General features: G+C 41.8%; 1 protein-coding gene across 5 annotated transcripts in view; it reads right to left on the bottom strand.

Annotated features, from left to right (window-relative positions):
- Positions 1–25,192, bottom strand: part of LOC107385790 (semaphorin-3F) — a 101,912-nt gene extending 76,720 nt beyond the window's left edge. For all 5 annotated transcript variants that reach the window (XM_015959897.3, XM_054748844.2, XM_054748853.2 and 2 more), the window contains exons 1-2: positions 24,783–25,192; positions 22,403–22,564 (exon numbers count right to left, since the gene is read on the bottom strand). In XM_015959897.3, coding sequence (XP_015815383.1) covers positions 22,403–22,520 — 118 coding nt within the window. In that variant the 5' untranslated portion in view covers positions 22,521–22,564; positions 24,783–25,192. The remainder of the gene's footprint in view (positions 1–22,402; positions 22,565–24,782) is intronic.
- Between the last annotated feature and the right edge of the window lie 225 nt (positions 25,193–25,417).

Below are 25,417 nucleotides of genomic sequence, written 5' to 3'. Positions count from 1 at the left end.
TGACGTTTCCCTAGCAGTTTTTAAAAATGTCCCTATGTAATCCGATTAATCGATTAATCGTGCCGAGACCCCATCCGATTCATCGATTATCCAAATAATCATTTGTTGCAGCCCTACTCAGCAGAGTTCAAATCTTGTCATTTCAAGACTTGGGACTTCACTGCATTAAGTCCTAACATGATATTTATGTCATACCTTCCAGGCATGCATCACATCGCCTAAATAGCAAGTCCAGTCCAAGAATGTTTAAAGATCTCTATTTTCACAGTAATACCTCATTAAATATTTAAATACTTCATTAATGTTTCAAAAGTTGTGCTGACGTGTTGTTACGGAGACGAACCAACAAACAAGACCAAACTCTCCTCACAGCCATTAGGACTTAAACCAAATTGCCATTAAAGGCCCCAAATCTCACCTAACCATCGTTTATCTCTCCTCTGCTAATTAGTTCCAATCAATTAACTTTACTCAATGCTGCTTCCACATTTAGGAAAACAGGAAGAGCTGCTTATTCATTGCCGCTCCTTTTCCCCGTCTCTTAAATACACCCTCGGGTTGGTTCCACTTGCTGATTTTTTTTCTGCTGGGAGGCTTCCATTAAAAAGCCATCGCTCACCACGGGGTCCAGCGCGTGACAGAGGTGGGCACTCTGAAACCCCTCGCTGAGACGGAAAAAAAGGCTAACTGACTTAATTATGGGCTTTAAAACAGCAAACAATCGTCACAGTAGAGTTGCAGCTCTGAGTTGTGTCTGACAGAGTTATGGGCAGAGGGAAGGAAAGTCTTTAAAAAGTTAGGTGACTGTATCAGTCATTAAGCACCTGAGGTGGAGTCGGGAAGCTTGCTCAAGCGTAAATACAAGCTCCATGATGACAAATGCATGGACGGCTGCCTGATTGCACACTAGTGGAGCTTAACTCCAGCTAAACGACGGCGTCCGGACGTGTCCAAGTGTGTTAAGTTACTGATAGAAACTTCTGTGTGAAACTTGGTTTTCCATTCTGGAAAACTCATCAAACAAACCTGCTATTCAGTGCAAACTCACGGTCGACTTTTTATTTCCCTCCTAAAGGATAGGAAGAAGGAATGTCAGAAGTGAGAAAGGTGGGAGAAGATAAGTGGGAGTGAAATCCTCACTAAGTCTCACCCTCCCTCTGTCAAGAGAGCTTCGTCTTGGACTCTCCACCCGTTTGTCCATTAAACAGAAAGAAAATGCAAAGTAGGCTGCTTTAAAACTCTGGGAAACGCCACAGGATGTCCAGAGCGGGGAAATGAAGTAAGGCCACTAAGATCGACTCAGTTATGTGGCAATAAAGCATTCATTAACCCTCCATTGATGGGATAAGCAGGAAAATCTGCAGCTGAGTTAAGAAGTTGAACAAGGACTTGACAAGACATAGTAACACCACCTCCTTCTCAGCTGAAGGTTTACTCAACAATGAGACTCGGAGAGCTCACACGTCTGGTTCAGACAAGCAGAGATCAGAGAGTCAACAGAGGAACGAACAAAGTGAGCAACGCGAGGGCATTAGCAAGTAGTTGCACAAACATCCCTTCTGATGCTCGTAATCCTCTTTACTTTTCTATTTCAACACGTCACCCACTGTTGGTTTGGCACAACTCCAACCCTAATGATGTCAACATGCTTCTCTTCACTTTTCTCTCCATCTGAGGAGCTCATTTGTCACCTTTGCTGTGCAGTTCCACAGCAGTGCTCCGTAAACCAGGTCTGAGGAGACTATAGGCAGCACAGATAAAGACCAGCAGGATGCTGCTTATGTCTTTCACTGAGGGGGGGGGGGGGGGGGGGGGGGTCTGATGCCAGTTTGACGCCCACCCCCAGATCTCCCAGAATGTGAATGAACTTCTGTGAATAGGAGGCAAACCTACACAAACGCCCCTGCTGCTGAATGGCCCGAACGGGGCGAGGGTGTGTGGGCGACGCCAAACAACAACAACAACAACATGCATGCCAGGGTTCCCCCTTTTTCACCCCTTCACCAATCAGAGGGAAGCTCCGCCACAGGAGGGCGCCTGAAAGAATGGGTTGTTGACAAAAAACTCTGACTGTTGGGGGTCAGCGCTGGACCCACTTGGTCCTCAGCATGAAACCATCTACTACAATTAACACCTAATCCACCAACACACAGGAGGCAGCACGAGAGAAATATTCAAATCAGTAACTCAAAGCCACACAAAGACATCAAAGTGTGTGTGTCCGTGTCCGTGTGTGTGTGTCCGTGTGTGTGTCCGTGTGTGTGTGTGTGTGTGTGTGTGTGTGTGTGTGTGTGTGTGTGTGTGTGTGTGTGTGTGTGTGCATTAAAAGGCCTGTGAGCTTAGAGTCTTCCAAACAGCTTTCTGTCCCTTTAACCGTCTGAAACAGTAAAATCTCATCAATGGTCCAATGAGATAAAAAGGTCGACAACTTTCTAACAAAACTAAACAACTTAATGATGAAAGCATCTAATTGTTTAAATAAAGAAGGTCTAATGATGCTGCTTTGTTTTACTTCTATTACATTTGTTGTGATGTCCTTAAATTATAGTATTTAAAACCCCAAAATTCACATAGTCTATTGAGTTTTAACGCCCACTCCGGTTTAGCAACATGAACTGATTTCTAATATTTGCTCAGTGAAAATAAGGCGCACACAGCGAGCAATCTGATGAGCAAATGGTCATTCAAGGCCGTTTGCTCAGCAGATTGCTCTGCAGCTGTTACACACCTGCTTAGACTCTATCAAAACCTGGATGGTGGGAGCTTTCTACAGCTGAATGAAGATAAGACTGAGATCCTCATCTGTGCCCCAGACAAGCTGGTTCCCAAAGTTAGAGACTCTCCTGGTCAGCTTGCTTCTCACACCAAACCTTCCGTCAGGAATCTTGGCGTGACCTTTGACCCAGCTCTCACCCTGGATTCTCATGTCAGTTCTCTTGTTCGCTCTTCCTTCTTCCATCTCAGGAACATTGCTAAGCTGAGTCCCATTCTGTCCCGCTCTGAACTTGAGACAGTTCTCCACACCTTCATCTCCTCACGCTTAGACTACTGTAACTCTCTTTTCACGTGTCTGAGCAGAACCTCTCTGAACCGTCTACAGGTGGTTCAGAATGCCTGTGCTCGGCTTCTGACCAAGTCCTCCAAACACACCCACATCACCCCGCTTCTCCTCCAGCTTCACTGGCTGCCAGTCAACTTCAGGGTTCATTTCAAGATCCTGGTTCTGGTCTATAGGGCCTTACATGGACAAGCACCATCTTACATTGGTGATCTTCTTAGTCCCTACACCCCCAGCAGGTCCCTGATGTCCAGTGATCAAAGCCTACTGGTTGTGCAGCACCAGGCTAAAGACCAAAGGTAAAAGATCATTTGCTGCTGTGGCCCCCAGACTCTGGAACTCTCTCCCCCTGAGCCTGAGATCAGTGGACTCAGTGGACTCCTTTAAAAAGCAGCTGAAGACTCACTTGTTCAAGCTGGCTTTTGTATGACCTTCTTCACCACTCTCTCTTTATTCTGCTCTCCCCACTTATTCCACCTTCCTCAGGATCCACTGATTTCCCTCTTTCCTGTTCACACTCTCTCTTTCTTAACATTTTTCAATCACAATTTTCTATTTTTTGCTCATTTTAAAGAGCAAGTCACCCCCTACAAGAAACTTACTTCACTCCCACTTCATGTTTGAAAAATGCAACAAATGCTGTTGCTTGGCAGACCGAGAGGGCGGAGCTGCTAACAAATACACACACACAGGTTCACAATGGCATTGTGACATCATAATGTACCAGATGACATCATTTCACACCTCTTAGCTAATAGCAGTGGCAGATTTTAATTCAGATACAGTGCAGAATTTTTCCCTGACGACGGCGCAACACTGACAGTTTTAGGCAGAATATTTGAATTTTAACCAAGATAAACTGAACTGCCAAATTATTGACTACACATGTCTGTAGCATGATTAGACACTCCTTTATATAGTTCATCAGCAAAAAAAATGTGATTTGGGGGTGACTTGCTCTTTAAATATATTTTTAAACATTTTCTAAATGCATTTTTATATTTTTACATTTTTTGTTTTTGTGAAGCGCCTCGTGATTTTTATCTTGAGAGGCGCTATAGAAATGATATTTTCTTCTTCGTCTTCTTCAGAGTGATTTCGTGTGCTGCAGGCTTAAGCCGTGGGGCCCAGAGACTCTGGCCCCAAGCTCAGATCATCCATTTAGTTTATGAGAAGCAGAAATGAGCTTACGTTTATGATCTGTTAACATCTGCAGCCATGTTGGTTATGCCGGTTAGCTAAGAAGAAACAACAGAAATAATGAAGGGAACTTTGCCACTTGAACAAAAGTTTGAGATTAACTAAAACTTTCAAATAGCAACATTGGCACTTATTGCAAATAGGGAGAGGACGTAGTCGTGGACTTTTGATGAACCTAGTTTTTTATCTTTGAACCACCGAACTCTTAGAGAAATGTTGTCTATCTAGTTAATGAGTTTATGATTTTAAACATGTCCTCTTGTCATAAGAGTCCATAGAATAAAAGCTGTTATTCATAAAGGGCGTATACAGATGCCTTTAACAAAATGATCCACGAAGACTCCGAGACTAATTTAACAATCCTGCCCGAATGGGATCCGTCCGCCACCGATGCCTTACAACTGGAACGATTCCCATGTTTGTTCTTCTGTTACCCATGGCTGCAGAGATTATGAACTTTTGTTTTTCTCTGTCAGCCCTACTCAAGCCGCCAAAAACAACACTAAAGTAGAATCAACACCAATCGCTCTCAGTGTTCCTTCTATCTGATGCGTTCATCCTCTGAAGCTCATCTTTCAATATGACGATTAGACCGTGTACACACACGGTGTGACATCACAGCAGAGCTGTCTAGAGACGCTCAGTCCAAATATTTGCTAATGACATCACCGTCATTTAATGTTTGTTTAACTTCTATAATCAGTGTTTTCACAAAAGTTCATCAAGCTCATTACTACAAAGATTAGGTGACAACGAACTGTTGGCATTTTATACACAAACTAATTATTTTGACTTCAAATGTTTTTTTCCTTGTTGTTTCAACAAATCTGACTACTGCTACAATAGAATATATGTTTTTATAGAAAATCAAAAAGGTTTTGATTAACAGCACATGTTCAAACATGTCATTTAGCGTGTAATATCTTTCAGTTACCACTTTAATATACTATACCACAAGCATTTCACAACTATATTAGTCACTTATAGAATAAACATTTAATATTCTTCTAAATATAAGATGCTACTACATTAGGCAACGGAGACGCCGAACAGTTGTGATTCAGTTTGCTAAACAAACACAAACCCAGCATGCCAAAGAGCCGTAAATCTGGGATTAATGACCTCTGAGAGATCTTGGTCATTTTTACAAGCTAAGTGATTGGCTGGTTAAGTTGAAAAAATGTAAATGTGCATTATCTCTGCCCACCTCAACATGAGTAATGAAATTCATATTTTCTGTCATAAAAACAGATAATAAGTTATTAACAGGAGCTCTTTAATTCATTTATTTAACATCTTAAACAAAAGTTGAAGCATGTGAGCAAAAATTTCAACCAATGTTCATCTAATCAGTTGTGATGAGAAATAAAGTTAAACCCGTGCATTAGAGCAGTTGGTTTGTCCTTCTATCCTGGCAGGAATGTGAATGTAATTTAAACGAAGCCGGGACACACGACAACACCTTCTGCACGAGTGTGGCTGCAAAGAAGCTCAAAAATCATTCTAACACTTGTTGACGTGTTTATACGACTCAGGTGACCTCTCAACACAAACAGCAACACATTGCTTACTTTTAAGTGCATGCTTATTAATAACTTGATGAAATAATGTCCAATAGTGCAAAATAACTGACCTGATATAAATAAATTAGACTAAACATCAGTAATTCATGTCTTTATTTGTCGTGTTGAAACAGGAACTGCTGGTTTTAGATGTCTAATTAAACGAACCCACGTTTAGTCCTTTTTAAACAACAAACATCAGGGTCTGGTTATTTGTTATCGGTTTAAAACTTAATTTGGTATAAATGACCATTAACAAATATAATTAACACTCATACACACTACTATTTGCCCCCCACCCCCCCACCCCCACCCCCCACCCGAACACATAGCAATAATTCAACCCTGGTATCATCCCCGGCAGCCCAGAATATACAGAGCATATAAACAAGTACAGGTCTTAGTGGTGTTGGGTGAGAAACTCAATCCCCTTGTGACACAGAGTGAGAAATTACTTTGTGGATGGAGACCAGAGGGAGTTCATGGCCTTGACCCCTGTAGTGGGGCTGGTACCCTCCCACTTGACCTTACTGAGAAACTCCCTCATGATTAATGAGTTTGGAGATCTACACATGCCTGGAGACGGGCCGTAAACAAAGCTCTACACGTACTTCTGCTGGACGGGAGGTACGTGGTCCACAGTGACACAGCAATAGGTATAAAAACTTGTGACATAAACGACCAAGATTACTCATTTTATCTGCAGTGGTGTGAAAAAAGTTCTCACACTACGGCAAGGTTTGGAGTCTTATTTCCTGATATTCGAACATCTCGCCTCTGATTGGCTAACAGCAACGCAACTCTGCCGCTAACTCTATTTGCTCTGCAATGTTGATTCTTTATCTTCACAAATAACACAAGCCTGAAGAAGTTCTGCTTCGTTGGGGGTTTGCTAATGCTAACCATTAGCATTAGCAACTGAGACGTGCTCTGCTCTCTCCTGGATGCTAAACCAAAGCCATCGTGAGCCGAAAAGGGTGAGTTCATGAATGCCAATTTGAAAATGTAAATTTCAGTTGACATGCTTTTTCTAATCCGGGGGTTTCCCCATCTATTTTCTATCAACAGCTAAAGCAGGAAACAGGGGTGGAGAACTAGTTTCATGTTCAGTCTGCATGAGTGGCCGACATTTCTAAAGTTACAAGTAAAAAATGGTTTCTCAGTAAACTTGGTCTTTAATGCTAAAAGGTGTATTTATTACAAATAATTAATTTAAAGATAAAACTTTATGGACGTTAAGTGAAAGGAATCACTTTTCTGAATCTGTTGGTTTTTCTCTATTATGTGATAAAAAACATCAGTAATTGTGTTTTTGTTTAAGAAGTTTAAGAATTCTGTTAAGACTCATTAATCCAGTGAGATAAAAGTTGTTAAGTTATTTTCTACATTTATTGATCTTTTACTGCTTGACTCTGAGGATAATTTTCAGATGAGTTGTGTACTGATGAGAAATCCAAGTGTCAGTACAATCGCTGTACAAGAGCTTCACTCCTCGGTAAATAAATTCCATTCTGAAGGGACAAAGACAAATTATTAGTTTGAAAACTGTGAAGTTTCTGCTGTTCAGGATGTACGAAAGGCTTTGGTGCTGCAGGAGAGGCATGTACAGGAGCAAACAAGTGAGGACTTGGCTTAGAATGAGCCAAGCATCTTTATGTATCTTAACCAGTGCAGGACTTGAGCCACAAGCCAGGAGGTAAAGGGTGGAGTGGAAATAAGGTGGGATGGGATTACACCTTCAGAAGCTAGCGCTGCAGCTCTGAATTTTCAATATGACACAAGACAGAAAAAGTAAAGGGGAGGTCATTTGGGAGATGACTAGACAGTTGGATATATTCTTTAGACTGAAATGAGTTCTTAATTAGAAGGCACACTTGGCAGTTTTGGCTTGCTTTTAGCACCCCTTAGTGTCCGTCTAGTGAAACCAAAAGTGAAATTTAGCTCCTCGCTGTGCGTTCATCTTTTTACCACCTTAATTTAACAGCTGAAATGTCTCCTCAGCCTTGATTAGTGTCTACAGGAGCGATTCATCACTAAATGAAACAAATCAGCTGTGTTTATGATCTAAAACATGCAGGAAACGTCCTGAAACCAGACTGCATTGCAAACACGTCAGCTCTATTCAACAGGTGGCAGGCCCGCAACTCTGAAGTTGCAATTACCACATTCTGGCTGTAGAGGGCAGTTGGGGTCTGAGTGACTTTTCATTAGCCCTGTAAAGGGTCATTTTAGCACAGGCTGGCTAGTAAACTTCAAACAACACCACTTTTGCTGTTCTTGCATTCTTTAGTAATATATGTAAGAAGTCAAGAAATAGCCCTGACAGTGTTCTTGTATATCTTCTGTGGAAACATTTTTGTTTGTTTGGCTTAAGCCTTTCTCTCACTCAGTGTTTATGCAGATGATGTTACTGAATGCAATACAAAAAGACCAACTTGTTGACACTCAGTACGATCTAAATAACTAAATCTAAATTGAGTTAATACCTTAACCAGAATGAAAAACTTTATCTTGTGTTTCAGAAAATCAAATTTGACTTTCCAACATGTGCTGATTTCAAGTTGGCATTCTTCTGGTTGACCAATGGCGTCAAACTACTAGTCCACTAACACTGGCAGGAAAGCAAGATATGCACAATGGCCAAATGAATGGACAACAATACCGCACATTTGGTACATAATGTTTGATGGTGTTTTATGTCAGATGCTGACTCTTGAGGCAATGATGTATTATCAGAAGACTGCTTCCCAATAAAGTTTTTAAATCAGGTACAGCATTAAGCTGAATTTATACTTCTGCATCTGGGTACAAAGTCAGTCACAGTCACTGTAAAGGTGGAAGAGTGTCTCGCAAAAAAAGTCCAAAACTATGAATGTTTATTCACCCGTGACTGAAGGAGTACAAACATATGCAGGAAGTACTATTCGTGGACGGAAACTAAAGAAAACGTTGGTTTAGAGGTGGCGACCACATGAAGAGGTGGAGGAGAATGGAGGACAAATTAATCCGTGTTAAAAAGTCTCTGAAATACATAAACACAATATAACACAATAGAAAACACACTATTGTGGACTGGATACACGACTGTAATGGTGGCAGAAAAGTGCTATGGACTCTGTTGTCCTGGCAGGGAATTTCTTCGCAACACTCCCCAGCCAGCTAAGCTGGAATGTTGTTTACAATGAGAAATATGTTTTTAATCGCCTTATCTGGGTATCTTAGCTCGATTATTTGTCCAAACTGACATAGACTAAGGTGTGTACATGCATGCTAAAACTCTGAACTTAGAATACGACAATACTTTGGTTTTCTCTCATGTGAACCAACTGACTGATCCAAAGAAGCAACATTAAACTCCATCACAGAATAAAAGAATAAACCTGTCATGCAAATTTCTCAACATGGAAAGTAAAAAGTGTGTGATCAGCTGAGTTTATACAGAATCTTCTGTTGTAAAACCAGCTGCTGTAGAAATGCTTAGACAATGCAGTGATATTGTGATTCATTGGTAATTTGATTAACACCTCATTAACACCTCAAAAGTCTCCTATGCTTTAATAAAAAGGCAGATTGTGCTGCATTCAGGTGGGCTTTTATAAAACAAAGTAATTACAAAACGTTGCTTTCTAAAGCAGAAGCACTCACAAGCATAGGTTAGAACTGGATTCAATAACTCACCTCTTCTGTCTGGACTATTATTCACATTGACACTTTAATCTGTCACAAAAGAAACACGAGTTCCCAGAATACACAATGCTCATGACACAAAGTTGCGCTGAGTCCTCAACCTGTTCATCCAGTCTCCACTAATGCCCTCTTTTCACAGGTGAGAAAAGATGCAAAGTCCCACAGGAAGCCATACTTATGTCACCAAGAAAAACGACATGCCTTCTAGCTTGGCAGGTGTGTTGTGTCCTAACCTGGTCACCAAGACTGAAAAATGCTGCATCATTAACTATTAACAATAACCCAAACAAAGGAAAGGAACTGTACAGCAAATGTGGCGACTGATGGTTTCCACCACTCGAGTTCAGTTTTAATGGAGCATGAAGAGGTCCAATGATGTAACCGATACGGTCTTCTCCTAACGCTGGTCAGGAACCGGCTCTTTTCTTGGCTCTAATATGTGATATCATTTACTGTTGCCCTAATTCGACATTTACATACAATACCAACATGCATGACTTTCCTTCTGTTTCTGCAAAATTCTAGCTATAAACCTACTTTTCACAAAAAAGGAGAAAATAAATACACATTAGAAAAAATATATATATACATGTAGAAAAAAACCTGCCAGTGGAAAGAAAGTGATTTATCTGGATCATTTGGTAGGTATTCCCCAGTCTGGAGTGCTGAGTGGTTTCATGGAGGGGCACAACAGATGCTACAGCATGCCTGTGAAGGACTAAATGGATAGACAACACTGAGTCTTCTGTCTTCCTGAGACACAGTCTTGGTTCCACTGGTGAACCACTGGCAGGGAGCGAAATCTGACTCAGGAGGCTTTTCAACAGGTGAAACCCCAAAAGAAACATCATACTTTCATCAACGTTTTCTTACTAGGTTTTAAAACACAGAAGCTGTCATGTTTACTGCAGTCAATACCAACGTGTAACAAAGGTTTCAAGTTATCCTAAAAATACATTTAAGCCAGTTATATTTTTGTCAAACAGGCGATATAGGAAAGTAGAAGAAGTGGACAAAGAAGACAAAAGCATTCTGAAACGATCCGCAGCTTCCATAATTTCTTAAAATTGGTAATAAAACCACAAATAGGAAAAAATGCAATGTTTGTGGTAATAAATAAATAAATAAATAAATAACATGCAGTATAATGAACACATTGGTACTTGCACCACTTTGGAAAGTCACATAAGAATCTGCTACCTTGCACAGGAACAGGTGAGAAAAGAAAATGGATGCAAGTTCAGTTTCCCCTGCCAGCTAAAATTCCCTTCAGTTATTTACAATATTGTTCTTCATTGCTTTTGAGCCACAACACACACAATTTACACAGCAACCACTGACCATATGCTGGAGAAAGAGAATCCAAACACTGAGACAATCTCCTTTTTTTTTATCAAACATAAGGACCACCCAGGCAGAGTGTGATAACTTTACAACCTTATCACCATATGGCAGGAGAATCAAGTAGAGCTAAGTGCCAAGAGGCTATAATCTAAAACAGCGACATACAATGTCTCAATTCATGGGCCGGTATAAAGAAGGGCTTGTGTGCACTTAACGACCACGGTGAGGAGAGAATAAAACAGATACTCCAGGAGCTGCAGCTTCAACACCAGGTGGGAGGTGCAGAGGTGAAAGTTGGGCGCCCAAGCTAAGAGACGGCACCGTGAGCATGGTTTTATTTCCAGGGGAAAAACTGGCAGAACGGATGTGAGATCACTGCCTGATGAGGAGGCGACGTGCTGAATGGTGCTATCGCACCTGTCCCCATGTCTACAAGCAGGGAGGATGAGGATGGTGCTGCAGTTTTCAGATGTGTGGAGATAAATCTATGCTTTGTAATTTAATCACTAATGTGGGTAATAACCTTATATTATCTCATGATATGTTTACTTAATGGCGATTTGTTGTGTTGGTGCAAGCACACTAGGGTGGTGCAGTGTTAATTTCATAACACTGGTGAAGCCTGAGTAGGTTTCACTTTTGTAAACAGAATCAATTGAGATAATAAACTGGAGTGATGCAGAGCTCCAGGAGCTTCTCTCCATTAGAGCTGAAGCTCAAATCACCAGAAACTGCACGGGAACTGTGGAGGGCAGACACCTTTAGGAGCAGCTTGTGAAAATCTTAAGGATTCGATCGCAATAAAAACAAAGTTATGCTCAAGCATAAAGGAAGTCCGTGACAGCGCAGAGACCGCACCATACCTCCTTTTTACTGCCATCTTTTGTAAAAAGAACATGATTGTGCCGCATTACCGCTACGGTCTGACCACTAATAAAACATCAAAGGCTCCCTGATGCCGGCTCAGCATTGTGGCAAATTGGTGGCATTGTTTTATGAAAAAGGCTATAGTGACCGCAGTGTAGAACAAGATGCAACAAACCTAAAACTACTAAACTGTGAAAAATAAATTATAGAAACTACCCAAAAAATTGAGGTCAAAATTTGCACACAATTTGCTTAGTTGATTTAAACCCCATGTATGTTTGTAAAACTGTACCTTACAGTTAAAGTAGGGCTGGGCGATATGGACCAAAACTTATGTCTCACTATCTTTATGCTGAATTCCGATAAACAATATTTATCTCGATATTTTTCCCCCAGTAAAGTATTTACAAGTTAACTCACTTCAAGCTGTCTTGAGAAATGATATACATAAATAAGTAGATTAAATGGCTGGACTCTAACAGTATTGACTCATATCAGTGATTATACTGTTATGACTCAGAGTCTCTGGTTGCTCTTTTATCAGTATTATTTTCAGGCTACTGTCGCCGTAACCCACGCCTTACAAACTCTTAACTTTTTCAACAGAATTGCTCGTAAGAGAGTATTTACTAGCATAGCAAACCAGAGCCGGAAAAAAAACTGGAACCGGAAAAACATTTCTCACCCATTGAGCTCACCTTAAAAATAAAATGTTAACCTTATAGTTTACTATTGAAATCCTTACAATATGTTTGAGGTAATTTGGCCACTCCGGCTATCCGTAGATGTTTTCTGATTACACAGGGGAGGGAGGGGTTTCGCTTGTCTCTCCGCACAAGCAGGATGGAAAAACAAAACTCAGTTGGAGTTGAACGTCCCCAAATAATTAGAAACCAGGATGCCAAATGCAAAGTTTAGAGCAGCACATTTACCCAGAGGCTCTCAGATTGAGCAAACTTGTGAGAATACACGTAATGATACTTAGAGATGGAGCAACATGTCGCTAGCATAGCAGCTAATCTCTAGCATAGCAGTTTGACCAGTTATATCGATATAAAGATATAAAGTCATCTTGTTTCTTGTTGAAAAACTATATAGATATTTTTTAAAAATCAATATATCGCCAAACCCTAATTTAAAGTTAAGAAATACCTAAAGGAATTGATTAAAATCTAACTGACATGTATTAGTAAATATTAACAGATTTTCTAAACCAGAAAATAACTAACTAAATTGTACGCACATGCCAGAGCTGGAATTGATCCTGCAACCTTCAGCTAACTGGACCACCTGCTCTACCTTCTGAGCTATACTGCTACCCAACGTATGACTGTTATGGATATGAATCCATTCAAACAAAAGCAATACATAATAGCGTATTTCTGGTTTACAAAAGCTGAACTGAACTTGCATTCACTGTTGCTCAAGATTGTTTTTAGACACGCCAAAAAATTTCCATCAAAATTTAAGGAAATATAAAGCAAATACAGCACAGAACTGTGAACAGATACTCTGGCCAACATGTACAATTATTCTTCTTGTTAATTAGAAGTGGCAGTAATTCATCAGTGCTGAACTAATATTTTTGGGTAAAGTTTACTCTTTACAATTGGGTTATATTTGTTAATTGAATAAAATGGGTAGAATGAACTCATTATTCTTTATTTCAGTGTTTAACTAATGTATTTAGTCACATTTTAGATCATTTTATTGGGTGATATTTAACATTCCAAAAAATAGTTTTTTTTTCAGTGTACTATGTTACGTAGTATGTTGCACGTTAACCAATCATTCACTCACTACATTAACTCCAGACATAGCATGTTCAAGACAACATTTTGACAGATTGTTTCTTCATGTCTTAACCCATACGATAGTTAAGGTTTTCTGGACTGAGAGCAACCTGGTCTTACATTTAGATCATTCTGATCAACGCAACCAACCTGGAAGTGAAATGCAATTATGATCCTATCAGCCTCACACCAAGCAGGGGGCAGAGTTGAAGGTAAAACGGACAGAGGCAGATGGATAATCAATCCTCCATAACTGACCTGTCAGTCTGTGGTGACTGGTCAGACACCACCGTCTGGTGACTAGATAATCACTCAGGTGAAAAGCTGCCTAAAAATCAAACTAACTAGATTTGAAAGCAGATCAATAAAGAGAGAATCCTTCAATATGTGCTCAGAAATTAGATTTTGGAGTTAACAGTGAAATGGGCTGAATCTCAGTCTGACAAGAACACAATGTTTAATTTTTTATCAAACACAAACACCTCTTCATACCTAAAAAGACAATTTTCAGAGAAAAATAAGCACTGTTTCTAAGCCGAGGCTCAGACCAGACCTTGGAACACAGCCGTCTTTCACGTTACACACACTCCTCTCTACACCCCATCGACATCCATATATATATATATATATATATATATATATATATATATATATATATGGACACCACCGCCATTTTGACCGTGTCACAGGTTTCGTCAAGCCCATACAATTCCACAAAAGGGGAGAGAGGTGGAGCTGAGGGTGGGGCTGTAAGGGTGGGATCAAATGATGACACCCGTCGAACTGAAGCTAATGTAGCTACAAGCTAACCTGAAGCTAACCAAAAGCTAACGCAGAGGTGGGAGCTAAGCTAATGGAGGTAGCAACCTAGCTACAACCAGAGTTAACTGTGCACAACACCAGAGCTTCTGAGTCACAGATATGCCGGGCTGACCGCTGGGTAAAACCGGGTGGAACACAGAGGTCTCCCGAGAGCTCCACAAGCCGGCAGCCGCACAGCAGACAAGCGCCACTGCGATCTGAGATGCGCAGAGCTGCGGGGAGGGGACCATACCGATAGTTGGAACCCAGCTACACCAACATGTTATATTTCAACCCATTTTCTAAAATGCAGCATTATGTTAAATGCACTGGGTTTTACCCCATTACATTTAAATTTCATGGTTAAACAGTACACGTTAAAATCTAAGCTCAGCTCGGCAGTGACCTAAAATACATAAATTTAATTTTACTTACCGAAAAAAATGAAGTGGAGACTCCTTGGACGCTCTATTAGTGCAATTAATACCACAGCAAGTCATTCTGTCCAACAATTGCACAAAAAATATCCAAAAAGAATACACAAACGCTACAACTACTGGTCTAAGTTCAGAGACAAAAAATCGTGGAACAGTTTTCAGGTGAAACCAAGGCTCAGACTGAGGCTACTGAGGCCTTTCCACGGAGCTAGCTCTGTGGTCACGTGGGTCTGATGCTCATCAATTATACAGAATTTTAGGCTTTTAATACACTTAAACAGAAGAGTGACAAAAAAATTCACCCCCCTCAGAGTTGTCATGAGTGTAAACTAGATCTATTAAACCTAAAACATGTTTTGGAACCAGGCTCTAAACATGTTTATTTCTGCTGTGAAATTGGTATTTTTAACATGGGAGTCAATGAGGATTTGCTCGCTTCTGACACCAGCCCCTAGTGGATGAGGGTGGAACTGCAATTTATTTTATTTCCGCATTAGCCTCAATTTCAGACCCGCATTGTGGGGGCTTGCTACACCCACTCGATTTTGAAATATTTCACAGTTGAGAACGGCCTCTGGCCGTCAAGGAACTTACAATTAGGACAGATGGGTCACAGCAGAGTGCAAGTTGCAGTGGGACCAAGCTGTGTTTGCACTTAAATCACCATCACCGCTCTGCAGATTGCATTCAGCGGTTAACTGCAGCCCTATGAATGACTGCTGTGTGCCTGCTGAGGGAGGAGAGAGTTTGAGGCGAATGGAAGTCAGCTTAGCTGCTGTGGAGACAAGCTGGGGTCTGGGAGGTGGCCAAAGTCACTTTGGTTTTCTAAGCTCTCGGTCATTACTCTGCCATTCAGCCTCAGCCCTCACAAACAGTAATTAGAGATCACAGCCAGACTGCTGCGGTGGTGGTTTCACGGCTTCTACATGTGGTCAGACTACACGGCAATATTACGGTCAGAGTAAAGGGCCAGTGCAGGAGGCATACGGAGCCGAAACAAGAACCACTAGGATCAGAGGCCGACCGATGTATTGTGGCCAATATGTTAAATTTTCTCTATACCGACCATCGGTCAAAATTATTTCTAAAAGCCGATTTAAAACAACAATAACACCAGACGCCTTTGTGACTTCAGGACGTTTCCAGTCACATTAACGGGGACAGAAGATGCAGCTTCCAGCCGAGTTGGTATGGGTGGAACACTCTGGTACTCTGGACTCTGCCTAGGGTCATGCTGCTGACGTTTCAGCCGGGAGGAAGTGTGTTTGACTCACCATCTGGCTTTAGGAACTGGACAAAAGCTGTCTGTGGTGCTGTAAGCAGTCAATTTCCCCACCGTGGGATCAATAAATTCTATTCTATTCTATTCTATTCTATTCATGTCAAAGTGGAGTTTCTGACCCCTCTATCTACTCCCACACGCTCAAACACGCTTAGACCCGATTTAGACTGAAGACTTTGCCAAAGAGTAAAAATAGTAGCCAGTTACTGCCAGGAGGACACACAGATGAGAAATATTTGGAATACTGACACGCCTCGACTGCTTTCTTTCACTGCCACCTGCACTGCCTGCAGGGAGTTGTACTGTAGCGATGCTGACCCACATTCTTGTTCCCTCCCAGTGGATTAGGCCGTATGTACTCTATGCATTGAGGAGGAGTACGAGAGAGCCTGATGACGTTACGGCATTTAAGCGACTTTCCTTTTGTCCTGACAGATAATTCCATGGCTGTGGTTGTCATGAGAAGCTGCTGCTAATTTCATTAACACCAACGCCGAGGAAAGGTGAGAAGTGCACGGGAATAATTCTCCTGTGCTCTTTGTGGCGGAGGACATGGCTCCGCCCTCAAATGTATATCAAGTCTCCGTGGGCTTTTCAGAGGGAAAATTTACATTTGTGGAGATTCTTGACCCCCGAGCCGTTGTTTACTCTGAACTACGTGTTGCCTGTTTATCTCAGCAGAGTGTGAAAAACTCCACACTAAAGGCAGAATGTAAACAGCTTCAGAAGAAACTTAAAAGAGGATTTGTCCCAGATGGATTTTTTTAGTTTTTGCAGGGTATCGCAGCAGTCCACCCAGATGAGGCAAATCTGTTCATGTGAGGTATAGACCTATAACTAGCAGAGGCACTATAACAGATTTAGATCTGGATCTGCTGAATGCATGATTTCACATATGTCAGCTCTGGGTCGTGGGCCAGAGGCAGTGATGTTGCACTCTTAACAAAACTTGTTGAGGCAGTAACTACCCAGGAGGTGTTTTTTTTTCTTTTCCATTTTAAAAATGTCATGTTTTCTCTACCTCACACGATACGAGGACGCAAAAGAAGAAAACAACAGCCGGCACATGTAAATCAGCAGAGCAGGTAATGGATTGATGCCACGAAAGCACTTGCATGACTTTGGAGTCCTGGAGAGGCGAATCCATCACACGAGCCTTTCACATGTTAATTCGGCATTTTGCTTTGGTGATGGGCACGCATGACGAAAACAGGACGATCCTACGGCACTAAATCTGAGCCGGGTTCAATCTGGAATGACGTCTTTCCTGGGCTTCAACACAAAACCTTCACTCTGCTCCGGAGAGCTGAAGGAAGCTCAGGAACCAGAATGTGAAACAAGCAGGTCTCCAACACATAACCATGTTTCCAGGAAGCTGACAAGGAAGGACAAAGTGTACATTAATGTAATTAATGAACTGATGTGGTGAATAATAGGAGATGAGCCTATGTCACACTGATTCCTAACTCAAGTGGAACTGATGAACTAAGACAACATAAAGAAACGCGCAGGAGGAAAACGTAGCAAACAGATGATATATGATCTGACATTTTGATGTGAGAGATGTTTTTATTTTTGTTTTGAATTTAGTGTTTGCATTAAAACGGTCTCACTGAAGGCATTTTATTAAATACAAATAACTTATTTCACAGGGATGATCTGATCCAGTCTCAAGTTTTGGATCAAGGCCATTTTCCATGTGTTACACACTCACTGCAGACCCACTCTGGTTTTACATCAACAGGGCATATTACAACGCCAGCTCCATGAGCTGTCCTCAGAAGCTAGATGCAAGCTCATTATTGAAAATGTTATGATCTCTATATTTAAAAACTCTGAATTTGTTTCACTTTTCCTCTGCTTACTTTGATAGAAAACTCTACTATTTAGATTAGGAAGTCAAAATGGCAGTAGAACATCGTGAGCTTATTTTATTACACTTTCATAGTCAGTTTTCATATGGATTTGCTTGAAACATCATTTATTAATATTGTCAGCACTTTAATAATAGCTGTTTCCACTAGAGGAGTTCTGGAAATTTCTGGGAGGGAGAAGAGTGACCAGAAGATATAATGGCTTGGTCCTCTCACCTTCATCTCCTCACGCTTAGACTACTGTAACTCTCTTTTCACGTGTCTGAGCAGAACCTCCCTGAACCGTCTACAGGTGGTTCAGAATGCCTGTGCTCGGCTTCTGACCAAGTCCTCCAAACACACCCACATCACCCCGCTTCTCCTCCAGCTTCACTGGCTGCCAGTCAACTTCAGGGTTCATTTCAAGATCCTGGTTCTGGTCTATAGGGCCTTACATGGACAAGCACCATCTTACATTGGTGATCTTCTTAGTCCCTACACCCCCAGCAGGTCCCTGAGGTCCAGTAACCAAAGCCTACTGGTTGTGCAGCACCAGGCTAAAGGCCAAAGGTGACAGATCATTTGCTGCTGTGGCCCCCAGACTCTGGAACTCTCTCCCCCTGAGCCTGAGATCAGTGGACTCAGTGGTCTCCTTTAAAAAGCAGCTGAAGACTCACTTGTTCAAGCTGGTTTTTGTATGACCTTCTTCACCACTCTCTCTTTATTCTGCTCTCCCCACCTATTCCACCTTCCTCAGGATCCACTGATTTCCCTCTTTCCTGTTCACTCTCTCTTTCTTCAATCAATCATTCAAAGCTTTATTTATAAAGCGCCTTCTGCAACCCTGTCAGGAAGCCCAAAGCGCTGAACATGGTACAGTTGTAGGTAAATATATTGAGTAAATCAACAATAAAAGCAATTCAAATTACAAAATACAAATTACAAATAGATGAAACATTCTGGTACAGGACAAATGTGTAAAACAATGGATTGAGTGAACCAATGAAAACTGTGAAATAAATTCAACATAAAAGAGGGCCAAAATCAAACATGTGTGACTGAGGAGTGAGCACCACCTCACCCCTGCCACGTGGACCTCAAGGGATAAACCATCAATCCTGCTCAATGGACAACTTTCCTGGCGCAGTCACCCATTAGGACAGTGGGAGGGTTAATGCTGGTGAAGTTGAGATACGTGCGTGCTGCGAAGGTTCGGTAAAATTACCCCAAAGCTCCGACAGTGGAAACACGCCTAATGCCATGTTTGTGGATCCTGGTCATGTGTACCTCACGGCAACAGCAGCATTTAACAAATCTATTAACAGCTCCTGTTTAAAACTCAAGTTTTTAATCTTTCATCTGTTTATGAAATTTTATAATTTTATTACTTTATCTTTTCTGATGTTCTGTTTTGAGATCATTATGATTTTATGACTTTGTTTTATTTTGTTTTGATCTCTGCGAAGCGCATCTATGTCTGTGATAAGTGCTGTAGAAATAAAATGTACTTACTAAAAAGAAGAAATGAAAGAAAAAGCAAAATGAGGAAAGTACTGGCTTTACCCCCAAATTTCACTACCTCCGCTCTGCTCCGACACGAACGCCGGAGCAAAATCGGTCCCGTTGTAGTCAATCAGAGCAATTCCACTACTGCGGCCGTGCTCCGGCAGTGCGGCGCAGTGCGCCGCCCTCTGTTCTGGCGTCCGGCAAAAATAGAATCGATCCCACTTTCGCCAGACACCGGAGCACCTCCGCAGTAAATGGACAGAAATCACAACCGCCCAACAGGAAAAGGAGCAAGCACAGCTTCCGTTTTTCACAATAAATCGATAAACAAAAGGCGTTTTTTGTTTCATATGCACAGGTTTAACAACTTTTAACAACCATCAATGGTGGCTGAAGTTTAAATGCACAAAAATAAGCCATAAATACAGTTTACACTATCAAAGTAGTCACACTTTGTTGATCCAAACACTGCTGATCTCTCAACACAAATGATGGGCAGATTAAACAGCTCATTTCGATGCTTCTCCCACACAACGGGTGTTTGGATCTAACTTCCGCGTTTATTGCTCGGACTGTATCGCAAGATCTCGAAAATCCCGCGCATGCTTGTTTGCCCACCTCAGGTCTCCACACCGGAGCGGAGCCGTTGTAGAGCGGGTACCAGTAAAAATTGAGTTTGGAAGCGAGCGGCTGCGGAAGGCGGGGGCGGACCGGAGCGGAGCGGAGCAGAGGTAGTGGAATTTGGGGGTTAGGGACAAAACATTTGCATTGCTCACTTTTAAAGATACACCTTCACCGCTCTGGTCAAACAAGATATGACTGACTGATATTATCTGTCTATGAGACGCATAGAAGAGATCCATCAGTTAGCTTAAATAAACCAGACCAGAAGTGGTCTAACTCATCTATGGAACATGGCTTTTACATCAGAACTTCCATCATTGCTCTCGGGGAGGTCCTGGTCCAGTTCTGGTTGCAGCACTCAGATCCAGCACAAACGTATGGAACTAGGGGAAACCTGCTTCTTGATTTATAGAAATAAAATTGATTGAATCACTTTGCTTTTGGTGTAAAAGTGGGACGCGTGAGAGTGATTGTATTGGAAGGCTTAAAAAGAGACGTGTCGTGTCGTAAACAAATGTCTCCGTTGGTGAGAAAATGGACCTTGTCCTCAGCAGCTCCAGATGTCTGATGCTAGACTCTCTCTGGGTTTAATCTTTATTTAAAGCAGATTTACTTTAATCTCTTTTGTTTTCATTTCAAACCACGTTTGCTCACCTGACTCTGATTTAAGCTCCTTGTTCTGAAACGACTTGTTTTACCTTCTTACCTCTGCTTTCCCTCCGCGGGTTTCTGAGACAGAAAACGTGATAAGGCTGAACAAAGTCTGCGCCCCAGCTCCATCCGTCACACTTTACAAACACTAATCTGATTCTAATCATCATAAACAGACATGTTTTCCTTCAACTTGCTCTTTCTAGCGAGTGTTTTAGGGGTTTCTGGGTTTTCCTGTCATAAAACGTCTGCAGACAATCTGACCCGAAAGCAACGCCGTCAGCGTTCGTGATTTACTTTACCTGCTTTATTAGAGGGAAGTGAGGGCCTCCCAGACGGAGGTCAAGGTTCATGACCTCACTCAGCTATCGAGCTAATGAGTTTGGAACTTTTATAAAAAAAAACAGTCAGAGAAAAAAGCTACGCTTTACGCCAACAACCGTAGTTTTTTATGTGAGCAAACAGAACATCGACTGGTTCCTGCAAACTGCAACCTTATCGGCTAACCTGCTTACTTCCTGCAGTCTCACAATACAAAGCACACTTGTTGTCTTCACGCTGTGCTGCATTAAAGCTGCCGCTTAGGGCCAAACCGTATTCTCAAAGAGCTCGAGCAAAGAAAGGAAAAGAAGCATAACTTCACACGTTGTGGGTGCATCAGGGGAAGTGCAGAAGCCAATGTAAGGACTACACGGGCCTCTCCAAAAGCAATTAAAGCAGAGGAAGTCGTATATTGAATGGAGCGGGTAGCACTCCTCTGAGAGAGGCAGCAGCAGCAGACTGTGAAATTCATATTGACTGGAGAGGCAAACACATGCAGGTAAGTAGCAGCTTTTTGTCCTCTACAGCCAAAGGGGTCCGCAACTGTGCACTCCTTTTATTATTCATTCCAATTGAGTTAAAACATCAATCGGTGCATTTGTTTTTAGGCTTTTGTTTGACGCTAAAGGGAAATCAACGAGGACGAAATGTGGAAAATGTAAACAATCTGCTGATCTCTGGTTGTGAGCTTACTGATGTGTTAAATCCTACTTGATTAAAGCAGGAAAACGCCTTTTAACAACGAACCATGCCAGTCCACTTAATTATGTCAACTTGTACAACCAGGGAGCGCCTGGGAAAAGCAAAGCAAACAGGGCTGAAGTTCGCTCCCTTCCCTTTTCTCTGGATGCTAATCAAAGGCTTGATCTGCGAGCAGGCCCGGCCCCGGGGAAGCCGCTCTGCTCCACTGATCCTCGCAATTTGCTCTTGATAATACCGTTTCTCCCTCTGCATCCCGTAGAACTGCAGCAACCAGCCTCACCTAATCTCAATCCTCCCCCACACACACACATCTGCCTCACCAGGGACCAATCACGTAATGATCATCGAGTTACTGTGAGCTCCTTACAACCCAGCCTCTCGATGTGCAGCAGATTCAAAGTTCCTACGCATCTAATCAAATTCACCAATTAGGAGTCCTGATTGTATTTGCTCAGTCACTTTTGAATGGTTGATGCAGTCTACAGCAGTGGAAGCATCTGGTGGTTATTAAAGGGCCCGCAGGTCTGAGCAGGGGGTGAGGGTGGGCAAGGAAAACAAAAAAACTGATGATTTATTTGTGCTCTGTTAAGTATTACAGTGGTGCTTCATTACAGCCCGCTGCAAAATCATCACGTCTGTCTGAGAAACCAGCGTCAAACCAAAGCAGCGGGGAAAATCTGACAGAAAGACAAACGAGGCGGTTTTGCTTCTTACCTTTAAAGGAGACGAAGACTCTGGGAGCAGCAAGCGCATCGTTGCTCATTTGATTCCCACAAACCAGCGTGGACAGAGCAAGAAGGACGAGGCTCGTCCGCACACCGTCCAGCTTCATGTTGGACCAATCGCCAAACAAACTCCCGATTTCTCTTTTTAAATCTGCAGGACCAGAAAGAAAGATGAGAGAAGGAACAGCGTTGTCTTTTCTCTTCCAAGAAAAATAAAGTATAAATTAAAACCTCTCACACTAAGTCTGCTTTTGTTTATCGATTTATGTGACTTGTCAAATCAGTAACTCCCAGGGGCCCGGGGACTGTTTGGTTGGACGCAGCACATAGCTCTGGAAGCATCGTAAAAACTGATGAGCCTTGACAAAGTGGAGCCAAGCTCTGAGTGATGTGTACTCACTTCCATTTGGTAAAAATTATGTTTTTTTTTCATAGTGCTACAAAGTGGTGAAAGAACTGCACTGGCTCTCCTGGGAGAGGCTTTTATTTCTCTCCTTGCTCCTCTTCTTCATGCATCCACAACACATTCCTGCTTCATGACGCCACACGCGTGCTGCTGCTGCTGCTGCTGTAATTGCAGGTTCACCTAATGCCAGGTTACAGCCCTCACTAGGACCATACAGGTTGACTGATGAAGTTCAGAATAGTAAAAGATGAGTAAACTATTGGAAAAATGTAACAGTTGAAATGAACCAGCATTCATCAATTTACCAGGAGCTGAATATGGAGACAAAACAGCTGAATTTCGCATTTTAACAGCTTCTTTTTGTCACATTTGACTGCAGCAAAAAATAAAAAGTGTGAATAATTTGTCTCTTCAACACGTGTTTTTTTAGGAAATTGCAACTTTTTCGTGAGCATTTCAACATTTATCCATATAAAACATTTTAACACACACACACACACACACACACACACACACACACACACACACACACACACACACACACACACACACACACATATATATAACATGAGCCTTCAGAAAAAGAATGCAGGGTTATGAGACCCTTTACATAACATCTCCAGACCCCCTTGATGCTGAAATTGCATGGGTCTGTTCACTATGAGTGAATTATCCTATAGGTTTGTCTTTTTATACTGAAACACACAATCAGACTCTTGAGACGTTATGTTGGGGATCTCATCACTCCAGTTAGATTTTGCTCACACCCCGGCATGCATGAGACGATAATTATTTAATAGGCTATAAAACTGCCCTGTTTGTTTATTTGGAATGAGAAACCTAATATTTGTATTTAGATTCATTTATATGGTTGTGACTATTTAGATTTAGCTTTTAAACGTTTAGATTTGATTTTAAATGTTGGGATCTCACTTCATCCATTGAGAGTTCATGAAAAGTCAGATGAAGCTTGAGTCTATTTACGTTTCATTTTTAATATTTTACAATACATTTTCACTGGATTCTTCATAATTAGATGTAACACAATTATTCTGGATCAAATGTGGTACAAATACAAGGGTTTGTTTTCATGTACTTTACAAATAGACACCCCATAGCTTAGTTTTAAATGAGCCTATCTGAATAAAAAGAAACCAGATCCATGAATAATCATCAAGACAAATTCAGTCTTTCATTGATTTAACCTTTTTTCACTCAAGTCTTTAATTCCCACCTCAACTGGACTCAGCCTCCCACTTCAAACGCACCTTTGGAGCCTCTGAGCCCGATTTATGAGCATGCTGCAGCTGTTTAAACCTCTACTGTTTACAGACTATTTGTTAACCATCCAGCTGTTTATTCTAAGACAGAGGCCAAGTCCTGCGCACACGCACACAAAACTCAAGCAAGGCTCTGCGCGCGCTGGAGATTGCGAAACCTTCATTATTAATAAGAAGCTGAATATGTCTGAGGCGTTTTTAATGTAGCGAAAATAATACAATTGGTCTGAACTTCTTCGTGTGTTAGGTTTGAAATTTTAGGGATATTAATAAGAAAATTCATTAAAAGTTGCTCAATTGATAAACGCCCCCTTTATTTCTTTATAGTGAGACTGTTATTATTTATTATTCACATTAAATAGACTTATTTAAGTCATAATATCAAATAAAAGTGAACACAAAGAGAAAACGCGTGCAGATTGTTGTTTCTGAGAGTTGCTGGAGCCAGGCTGTCAGCGTGGACACATGGAAGACAGAACTAACAGTCTGCTGTGGCACTGGAGCGCTCAGTAAACTGCAGATATTCAGTAAATACTCATAATTAATCACGAAGGAATTATGCAACGGGAGATAAATCTGAATATACAGAAAAAGAAGCACTCGAGGTGTTTGGAATGAAGACAAGCAGCAATCAAGAAATGTTTCAAGATGATGATCCAAATAAAACCCGGAGTGATCCTTACCTTCAGCTTTCCGAGAACAAGTTCTGATCCAACCTCCCAGCTGCTGATAAACCCAATTCCAACTGATCGATCCTCCTTTCTCTTTAAGCTGAAATCAATAAAAAGAGAAAATCCACAGTCCGTGTTTTCCTCGGAGGGGCGGGGTGCGGCAGGGGGTCTGTACCTGCGCGCCACATACAGAGCGTGCGCTTCGGACCCGGAGTTATGAGAGCAATTTAAAAGTATGCGTGCCTCTAATTCATCACTGCGCGACAGCGCGCGGAGAATGCATGTCGCACGAGCTGGGTCAACATCTCGTGGAAGGAAAAGAGAAAGAAGAGGAGATAAAAGATTAAAGTCCCCGCGTAAAGGAGGTCCGACGTGCGCTCCGCTGGAAAGTTGGAGCTTCTGACTGAGAGGAGAGGCAGGGCGCCAGTCAGCAGGTGGATGCGGCCTTGAGCACACCCACGGGGGGCGGGCAGGAGAGAGCCGAGACGCCCATCAGGGAGGAGGGCAGAAGCGAGCTGCAGGCTGAGCGCAAACACACCCAGGGATCCGCATCAAGTTTATTCCAGACTTCACCAAAGTGACAGAATTTCCTTAAAGACACATTTTCCTACTTAACACCACCAAGCTAAAAATAAGCACAATAAAGC

Source organism: Nothobranchius furzeri, chromosome 3 (assembly GCF_043380555.1).
Source record: "Nothobranchius furzeri strain GRZ-AD chromosome 3, NfurGRZ-RIMD1, whole genome shotgun sequence".
Taxonomy (NCBI): Eukaryota; Metazoa; Chordata; class Actinopteri; order Cyprinodontiformes; family Nothobranchiidae; genus Nothobranchius; species Nothobranchius furzeri.
Note: the sequence above shows the minus strand (reverse complement) of the source record. Positions and strands in the feature narration are given on the sequence as shown.